Source organism: Filicampus tigris, chromosome 4 (genome assembly GCF_054856515.1).
Source record: "Filicampus tigris isolate MCC_2025a chromosome 4, RoL_Ftig_1.0, whole genome shotgun sequence".
Lineage (NCBI taxonomy): Eukaryota > Metazoa > Chordata > Actinopteri > Syngnathiformes > Syngnathidae > Filicampus > Filicampus tigris.
Window position 1 is genome coordinate 5,161,445 of NC_141220.1, and position 9,796 is coordinate 5,171,240.

At 41.5% G+C, this 9,796-nt stretch overlaps 1 protein-coding gene across 2 annotated transcripts; it reads right to left on the reverse strand.

Annotated features, from left to right (window-relative positions):
* Positions 1-346: 346 nt before the first annotated feature.
* On the reverse strand, positions 347-9,458 carry dnaaf4 (dynein axonemal assembly factor 4). 2 transcript variants are annotated; one of them, XM_086029665.1, is made up of 10 exons: positions 9,261-9,283; positions 9,057-9,184; positions 8,622-8,769; positions 8,373-8,506; positions 6,187-6,403; positions 4,710-4,855; positions 4,482-4,591; positions 4,238-4,391; positions 3,383-3,488; positions 347-1,202 (listed from the first exon to the last, which is right to left on the reverse strand). In XM_086029665.1, exons 2-10 carry the CDS (start codon positions 9,171-9,173, stop codon positions 1,099-1,101), a joined length of 1,236 nt encoding a protein of 411 aa, XP_085885791.1. In that variant the 5' UTR covers positions 9,174-9,184; positions 9,261-9,283; the 3' UTR covers positions 347-1,098. The 2 variants fall into 2 exon arrangements, with proteins under 2 accessions (XP_085885791.1, XP_085885790.1); XM_086029664.1 differs by lacking the exon at positions 347-1,202 and adding an exon at positions 1,265-2,180 and having other exon boundaries at positions 9,261-9,458.
* Between the last annotated feature and the right edge of the window lie 338 nt (positions 9,459-9,796).

Consider the following 9,796-nt stretch of genomic DNA (forward strand, 5'->3'; position numbering starts at 1 on the left):
AGGTGGGGCGGGTAAGTATACTGAAAACGTTGCTTTTGTCTTTGTCAATTAATTTCATACATGAGCATTTGGGGTTTATTTTTAAATGTACTGTATTTGTTTCTGTTTAACTGTACTGAATTTCAAAATAAGGATGGTCAAGCAGTTGTTTGTGAATTGTAGTATATTTTACTTCACAATACTAAGCGACCTTTTTTTTTTTTTTTTTTTAAATCTTCCACTCAAAAACAAATAAAAACAACCAAACTCGGTCTAAAAACTAATTAAAACCAACCATCCATTATCCAATCCGCTTAAGGGTTGCGGGCGTGCTGGAGCCTGATCCCAGCTGTCTTGGGCGGAAGGCGGGATACATCCTGAACTGGTCACCAGCCAATAGCAGGGTACATAGGCGAACAACCATTCAGACTCACAATCACACCTAGGGACCATTTAGTGAGTTCAATTTAACTACCATGCATGTTTTTGGAATGTGCGAGGAAACCGGAGAACCCGGAGAAAACCCACACAGGCACAGGGAGAACATGCAAACACCACACAGTAAGGCCAAAGACCGGATTCAGACTCTCGACCTCTGTACAGTGAGGCGGACGTGCTAACCAATTTTTTTTTTCCCGTACAAAAATTGTTATACGGCGTACACAATTCGAATTGATCCAAAAACATATCAAATACGGGGAAAACTTACAAGTTGACAGGTATGTGTTTAAAACAACCAAATTACTAACTTTCTTTTTCTTGAGTAGAAGCCTTTTATTTTCATGATACAGAGCAGTTTATACCTGTCAAAAGTACAGTGGAAATAAAAAGACTACATACCCTAGTTCAAATGCCAAGTTTTTGTGGTATAAAAAACTTAGGCCAAGGAATTATTTCAAAACAGTAGTATTCATGTGTCTCTTTAAGGGGGTGTGGCCAGGAGTGCTGACTCCAACTCCAGCCATTTGCCACGTTTATTCAGTGTTTGTGTCTTCTCCATGCTCGTTGCGAGTGTCTTCATTTAGCATTTGACTGTTTGTCGCATTCAACAAACTGCCAAATCCAATGCCAAAATGACAAAGAAGCTTTTTAGCATCAAGGCTTTCACTTTGCCACAGCCTATTCTGAACCTCCTTGAATGATGTCCCGGATTTTTTGTGTGTCTGCCTGCAGTGCTTCATTGTTCGGGTCAATCTTTAAAGCAGTTTGGTATTCTTGTAGTCCTGTGGAAAGAGTTAGATGAGTTAATATCACTGATAGTCAAATGTGGGTGATCTCAGGGCAGCTCACTATGAGGGTACGAGAGTAACGAAAAACGATTTGAATCGGAAAATTGTTTTTTATTCAACAAACCGAATTGAATTTATAGTTACATTTAAAAATGGTTACATCATTGAATTTTATCACATCCCATGTATTGAAATACGTGTAGAATGATCTTTTATGAGAGCTGCACACCAACTATAAATCAGTATAAATTAGTTTGATGTTGCTGAAATATATATTTTTTTAATTTAAGTTTGAATAGTTTGGAGAGCATTTGAATGTTGTTGGATATGAATAAACATGACAAAAGCTACAGCTTTACCATATTGAATTGTATTCCCACTGAATCAATGTACTGTTCTTGAATTGTATCACACCATGTGGACCAAGATACATAGCGGGTCATCTTTTATTGGAGAGATGCACACCTCTAGTGGTTAAACTTCATTAAATGGGGGTACTCTGATAGCGACGTAGGGTAAGACAATTTGAAGTTTCGAACTTCATGCAATGAAATACAGTAGATTACTCAACGGTGACAAAATACATCATCATGTAACACAAAAAGACCAGTTCAAGTTACTCACTTGCTGTTTCCTATTTGATTTTTGTATTTATTTATGGCCTAGAAGACTTCTTTTTTTTTTTTTTATTTTTTTTTTTACAGCGAACCCATTATGTTATATGGGTTACATCTCATAATGAAGCCAATACATTTGGGTTTCCCATTTGCAAAAGACTGAATCAATAAAATAATTATTTTGCCGCCATCTTGTGGCATCATTGCGCCAAGGAACTATGTTGATGTCGTAATGCTGCTCTGCTTTGTTTTTTCTTGCCTTTTTGTCGCAGTCTCGATGAAGAGTGGCGGTGGGCGGAGTCTCCTGCGTCGCACATGCTGGCACTTGTCATTAGCAGGCTAACGGGACGCAGGACTAATAGAAGGGAGTTGCAGAGTTATTGTTTCTTCTGTTACCGTTTCCACGTCATTTTGATACTCGCGTGCTTCTTCTGTCTGGTTTTCTTCTACTAGTTACTTTTCGTTTCACTTTAGCTTTTATTACTGAGATTTTCTGTTACCCATTCGCAGCCTTGTGTAGGGTTTTAGTGTTTATGTTTGCACCTGCGTCTTCCTTCCGTGGCTCTCATCCGCCTACATTTGTTTTATTTGGTTGTTCACTTATTTTATGTTGCATGGTGTATTTGTTTCAATAAATGTTATAAAATCTGCTTCATTGGTCATGCTTGCTTTTAAATTGACCATCAGAATTCCTACACACCTGACAGTTGAAGTAAATTGGGGAGTTGCATCTAGTGTGACAAAACACCTCAATGACATTCTTTATATCATCCACAGTCAGTCTTTCATGAAAAAAATAATTCACACATATATAGAACAATGCCCATCACACTCATAATCAAGTAGTAAGTAAAAAGCAAACTTTTTCTGGGCTTAATTTTCTACATAATGCTTATTTCCTTTACCGTTTTTCCTTTGGGCATAAATAAGGCTTTACTACCATCATGTGGCATTTATAGGTAATTGTACAAGTTATTTTTGTGGGGTGGGGTGGGGTGCATCAATTGCTCGCAGGTCCCTAACCTCCAAAAATAGCAGGGATTTACTGTACTGTGTTAGAGCAGGTCACTGATAGACTACTGTGTGTCCCAACTTACTGTACGTATAAAATGGGGTTAGGGAAAGACCTTTGTCGTTAATAGAGGAGCCCTGTCGCCGGGTTCCTTGATGTTGCACACACACACTAGACAGGCCTTGAGGTGATCTCACCAGAATTTAGTAGTATCTATTATACAATGATTGCCCTAATATCAATGGAAAATTGATTTAGTAGACAGCAGACAATTTGGGTTGGACTAGATTTTTGAAAAGTATACGTTTTATGGGAAGCTTCAGTGTCTTCAGTGTTTTGCTGTGTGGTAAACAAAAGTTGACAGTCTGTAAATTGTCAAATTACCAGAAATAGTCCAGTTTGAACATTACAACAGTACTTTACTGTGTGTCCATTTTCCTACTGAAATCTGATGAGAAGAGTTGCTGTTTCGTGTGCAGCTTGTTAATTTGAGTGCTTTCATATACAGCTGTGCTTAGTCAGACGCCGGGTGGTGCATTTCAGACCTTCCGCATAGAGCTGCAGCTGGCAGAAAGCGGAGCCTCGACGCACATGAGCCCTCGCCCGGGCAGCCGCATTGGCACAAACGGCTGGAGTCAGCAGTTCAAGCGCCTGCAGAGAAAGATCCACTTCAGTCTTAACCACCACCCTAATATATTTTGAAATACAGCATTATCATAAAACCTGGGTTGGATATAAATTTCATCAGAGGCAATTTTCAAACTTTAGACGAGATGCGCACGGTACTTGACTGCAGGAGCCTAAACCTGTTTACTACTGTGCTGTTTTGCCTTTCCCTATCAATAATTTATTAAATGTAGAATGGTTGTCAGTATGTGTCCGCGATGGACTAGCGACCAGCAATGGTATACCTCTCAAAATCATCTGGGATGAAATTCGATTATCCTTGATCCTAATGCGGACAAGCATAACAGAAAAAGGATAATCTGATAATTATCATCTTTTGTAGCCACCTCTATCATCATCAGGTTAATGTCTTATTGATGTCAGGTGTAGAATTATACGATGGCACAGTATTCTTACAGTGCACTATTTACTATGATTAGTGCAGACCGGCAGTGTAGATTTCTTAGACCTGCATCAATGTTTCATATGCATAAATCTGTCTGCAAAAGTCTGGCTGCCAGTATTTATTGTGTGCCTTATATTGATATTCCTACACTTTGCTTCATGAGATCTGTCACTCATAAAAGTCTCTGCACTAGCACTAAGGGGCTCATTTTTTTTTAAAATTACGACTGGATGGATAGATTGATCGATGATTTCAAGCAATAGTGTTGATGTGACAATCATTTGCCACACCGAATTAGTCAGGCATATAACATTCGGACCACTCTGACCTGAGAGGAGTCCTCAATGGCTTTGTGAAAGTTGCGTAACTTGAGATGACATGCGGCCCTGTTGGAATACAAAGCTGGGATCTTTCTGTTGAGTCTGATAGCCAGGTTGTAGGCATTCATCGCGCTCAAGTAGTTTCCAGCGGCAAAACACTTGCTTGGGGAAAGAAATCATTTATTTAGTCGTTTCACTCAGCACAAGTCGGGACAAGAGTTAGCAAGGATGATGAGAGCAGACTTCACGTACTTGCCTTTCTCCTTCAACCACTCGGGGTTCCTCTCCTCCTCACTTAAGTCCTTCAGCTCTTCAATATCTGCACTGACCACACGTCTGGCCTCTGCTTGCTTTTTCAGCCACTGTGGCAAAGCAGAGGAGCACAGGTGTTGGATGCCGTTTATCATTCGTTATTTAATGTTTGTTTGCATGAATTGTTGTCGTTGGACAGTTTAGAGTCTGGACGAAAATGTTACTTACCTCTTCTTCCTCCTCAACTCGTGACTCTCTGAGGGCCGTGGGGAAAACCCGAGGAGTGAATGAGACTTGAATGCTTCCTGGAACTCTTGGAGCAGGAAGATCCACTTGTTTTTTCTTTCTCTCTGCTTCACTGATACTTATTTGATCTAAATGTAAGAATACAATTCTGAACGACAGTTGACTATGTACAGCGCTCAGTGTAAATAAGCACACTCCAACATGTAGTGGAATCTGAATTTTTTCCATGGCTTTCTACTCAACTAATGTAAAACACTCACACAAATTTGGACCATCCATTATCTATACCGCTTATCCTCACAAGGGTCGCGGGCGTGCTGGAGCCTATGCCAGCTGTCTCCGGGCAGTAGGCGGGGGGGACCCCGAATTGGTTGCCAGCCAATCGCAGGGCACACAGAGACAAACATCCGCACTCACAATCACACCTAGGGGCAATTTAGAGTGTCCAATCAACTTACCTTGCATGTTTTTGGAATGTGGGAGGAAACCGAAGTTCCCGGAGAAAATCCACGCAGGCACGGGGAGAACATGCAAACTCCACACAGGAAGGCCGGGGCCGGAATCGAATCCACGACCTGTGAACTGGGAGGCAGACGTGCTAACCAGTCAACCACTGTGACGCCGAATTTGGACCATTGATTGGAAATTGTAATGTGCACACACAAAAATTGAATTTTTCAACAAATGAATTTCAGTGTCAATCAACATTCGGAAACTTGCTGTTGTTGTCTGTCGTGATGTTTTCTTTATTTCATTTTTTTGTTAGGATTTCCTTGTGTCCAATTTGTTTTGTCTTGTCTTGTTCATTAGGTTTTTGTTTCCACCTCTTGACAACTTGTCATCAATATCTGTCTTTGTCTACCAATCAGCTCCCTTCTGCCACTCATGTCTTGTGCAGGCCCTGTCTATGCAAAAATGCATTTCAGTGTATTTAAAAAAATATATATATATATTGTTTTGGCATTTTGTCCACACGTTGGCGGAAAGCCCGAAAACGATAATTTTTGAGTGGTTAACGCTAAAAACACCAGCACTTGCATTTCAAGGTCTGCTGATTGTTTCTGTTGTTTCACGTCTCCCCTTGCTTTGTTTGACTTTGTTAATTTTGATATTCCATGCACCTTGTTTGTCAGTTTTGCTCTTGGAAATTCAATTCTCTTTTTTTGTGATTACTCTCTTGCTCCCCTCTCTTGTCTCCCTGCTTCCCTGCACTTGGGTACACATTTTGCTACATACTGTATGTTACCATGCAAACTAACAAGTCACGACACAATGGACATAGAGAAGATGACTGATGAGACAACGCAGTACACCTGCATACGAATGGCTTAAGGGAGATGATTAGTAGACAGAAATGGATAAAAAAAATAAACATTTCAAAGGGGGGTGTACTCATTGTTTCGCACTGTACAATAGCAAAAAACATACTCAAAAAACATGGCACCATAACATTACTCACCAAATATAACGTTTCTTCCACTAGGTCCGCCATTCTCACAGTTGTGTTTCACAGCTCTTGCTTTGTCTAAATGATTGGTCTGACGCTGGAGTTTGAGCTGTGCTTCTTCCTCAGCTTTTTTGTTCTCCTTCAGCTGCCATGCTTCGAGTTCAGCAGTGGTTCTCTCTCGTTCATCATCCTTCATTTTCTGGATTCTTTGTTGTTCTTCACTTTCAATCTATTACCAGATAGTAAACGTGGTTATACGGGACTGCGCAAACACCTTAGACCTGTTGAACCTTTAATTTATTTAAGTCCATCCATCCATAGTCACTGATAGTGTAGTGGTACACACGCCTGAGTTGTGTGCGGGCAGCGTGGGATCGGTTCCCGGTCAGTGACGGTGTCTGTGTGTGTGCCCTGCGACTGTTTGGCGACCAGTTCGGGGTGTAGTCTGCCTTCGCCCATTGACGGCTGGGATAGGCTCCAGCAACTCCCCGCGACCCTATATAGGATAAGCGGTTTGGAAGGTGACATGACACCATCCGTTTTCTTCCGCTTATCCGGGTTTGGGTCCCATGGGCAGCAGCTTAAACAGGGAAGCCCCGACTTCCCTCTCCCCAGCCACTTCATCCGAATCTTCCGGGGGGGGCTAGCTGGGAGACATTTATAGTCTCTCCAGCGTGTCCTACGGCCTCCTCCCGTTGGGATGTGCCCAGAACACCTCACCGGGGAGCCGTCCAGGAAGCACTCTAATCAGATGCCTGAGCCACCTCGTCTGACTCCTCTCAACGTGGAGGAGCAGCAGCTCGACTCTGAGTCCCTCCCGGAAGACCGAGCTTCTCACCCTATCTCTAAGGGATAGGCCGGACAGCGTGCAGAGGAAACTCATTCTTGTACCCGGGATCTTGTTCTTTCGGTCAGAAGCCACAGCTTGTGACTATAGGTGAGGGTAGGAATGTAAATCGACCGATAAATTGAGACCTTGACCTTTCGGCTCAGCTCCCTCTTCACCGCAACGGACCGAAACAAAGTCCGCATCACTGCAGACGTTGCACTGATCCGCCTGTCGATATCTCGCTCCATCCTCCCCTCACTCGTAAACGATAACCCAAGATTCTTGATCTTTTCCACTTGGGGCACCATGGTCTGAGATTTGGAGGTGCTGATTTTCATCCCAAGATCTTCACACTCGTCTGTGAACTGCTCCAGTGAGGGTTGGAGTTATGTAAGGCAGCTTTTTTTTAATAGCAGTCATTGCTGTTTGTATCTGTACCTGTATGTATCCTGTGCTGTAAAAATACTAGCACAGATGCAAACAAAACAAAAAAAAGCCCAATATTTTAGTTGCTTTTTGACTGGCAATTTCGGCTGGCATTGTGATTGCTTATTCCTGTCTTGCTGCTTTGTGTGTAACACCAATGCAAGTTGTGGAGTGAAGTCGACTTGAGATTTTGTTACCTTCCGTGGTAGCATCTGAGGAGTAACTGAAGGGGAATGTTGAACATCGGTGAGCGGAAGGTGAAGTTTAACACCTGCTTTAACTAAGTTGAAACAATTATCATTGTTGCGCTGATTTGCTACGCACCTAATTGTCTGAATGCGTGAAGCTGCAACAGCTCAACAGCACTTCAATTATGGATCAGCTCTGCCGTGAATGTAGAGTGGAAGCGAGACGTACATTTTGGTGAGATCTGGATGAAGGCACATTCAATGTTCACTAACTATTCATGATGGACAGGGCAAGCGCTGTGCTGTTAATAGCGAAAATCTGAAAGTCATTCATGCTCCCTCACCCAAAAGGTCCATAATTGCCTATAAATGCCACAAAATGGCAGAGTAACACAATATTTTTCAAATGAAATGCCCTCAAGTCACTTCAAAATAGTTCCTCGGCATCGAGATGCCAAAGATGGAAGCTACTCATCTGACTTCAGCACAATTCGTTGATACCAAGCAGTCACAACATGCCACCAAAGCATGACTATTATTGTATTGCATAAGCACAATAACAGCTAATACGTTTTTTTCTATGAATAACGGAGGATAGGTACAAAAAATACAAATACAATTATGCGTGGGTTCACATTATTCAGACATGTATTGAATCAGTTGTCACACATTCACTACGGCCCCCTAATGGAGCCTCTATTGGGTCATCAATGGAAATCAAAAAAGTTGTTTTAAACAACCAAAGAGTTTCTTACATTCATCATTGTCTTCAGTGTATATTTCTTCTCATTATGCCTTTTCTCTGATCTATTTTTGGCCTCTGCAGCAAGCTTTTCCTGCATTTTGGACAGAGCTCTCTCTCTGACTTCCCTTTTTGTTTCTTTATCATCTGAAACAAAGCAGACAAGAGAAAATATCTCACTACATAAAAGAATTAGTTTTCAAGTCATACTCATATAGGAGGAATTGTAATAATATTTTAACTGTGAGACATGCAGTCTTACATGTACTTATTGACAAATGTTCCCAAAGTTTGTTGGTCCTCTTTGACAAACTGATGACAGCTACACCGTTTCCAATCTTTGCTGAGCATTGGTCATCATCTACAAGCTCAGAAGGGAACACTTCCAGCAGGAATGGTGGGAAATGAACCTAATGGAAATAAAAAAACAAACCTCATATGTATCTATATTAAACTATAGTATAGTATAGTTTTCTTTTATCTATCTATCTATCTATCTATCTCTCTCTCTCTCTCTCTCTCTCTCTCTCTCTCTCTCTCTCTCTCTCTCTCTCTCTCTCTCTCTCTCTCTCTCTCTCTCTCTCTATATATATATATATATATATATATATATATATATATATAGTATGTAACGTGTGTTTGTCAGTTACTGAGAAACTAATACAATGCATGATGTGTTAGCTTAGCTCCATATTACCTTCAGGTACTCGTCTGACGACACTATGTCCACTTTCTTGGTTCCTTTCAGAGGCACGCTGATGAAAACCATTGACTCTGTCTGCGTCCACGAGTGGTCTGTCACAATCAGCGGCATCTCGTTCGGGGCTTACAAGTACAAGACAAAACACAAACGCTTTCATTTACAGCGAAAACAAGGACTGAAAGATTTGACTTTTGTTACCTGGCACTTTAGTACGACGTCCTTCACTACAATTTTATAAAGATTTATTGGTTTGGTGATATGTCTGGTTATTTATTAGTTATTACTGTCGAGTTAACCTTGCAAGTCACGCTTCATTTATGATTCCAGACGACTTGAGTGCTACGTTAGTGTGAGAGACAAAGACTAACGGGAATTGTTCAGAGTCTTGTCGCTATGGAGACCATGAAGCCTGAATGTTGCCTTCAAATCTGTCGGAAACACGAGAATCACGCAATGCATGAGTGATTGCTGTCTATGAAGACAGTTTTCCGTTCTCACGAAAAATGAATGACAGCAGCTGCAAACACACATGTATGCTTAATTGAGTAATTTAGTTTTAGAATGTAATAAAGGTGAGGTTAACTTTACTCAATGTATGTATTCATAGCTTTGAATAAAGGTAGGGGTCACTGATAGTGTAGTGGTACACACGCCCGAGGTGTGTGCGGGCAGCGTGGGATCAATTCCCGCTCAGCGGCAGTGTCTGTGTGTGCCCTGTGACTGGCTGGCGACCA

Coding starts and splice junctions, on each gene's coding strand:
- dnaaf4 (XM_086029664.1), bottom strand. CDS start 9,173: ATGCCGCTGATTGTGACAGACCACTCGTGGACGCAGACAGAGTCAATG. Junction 6,404..8,372: donor CACTGAAGACAATGATGAAT/GTAAGAAACTCT, acceptor ATCTGGTAATAG/ATTGAAAGTGAAGAACAACA. Junction 4,856..6,186: donor TGGAAGAAACGTTATATTTG/GTGAGTAATGTT, acceptor TCTTACATTTAG/ATCAAATAAGTATCAGTGAA.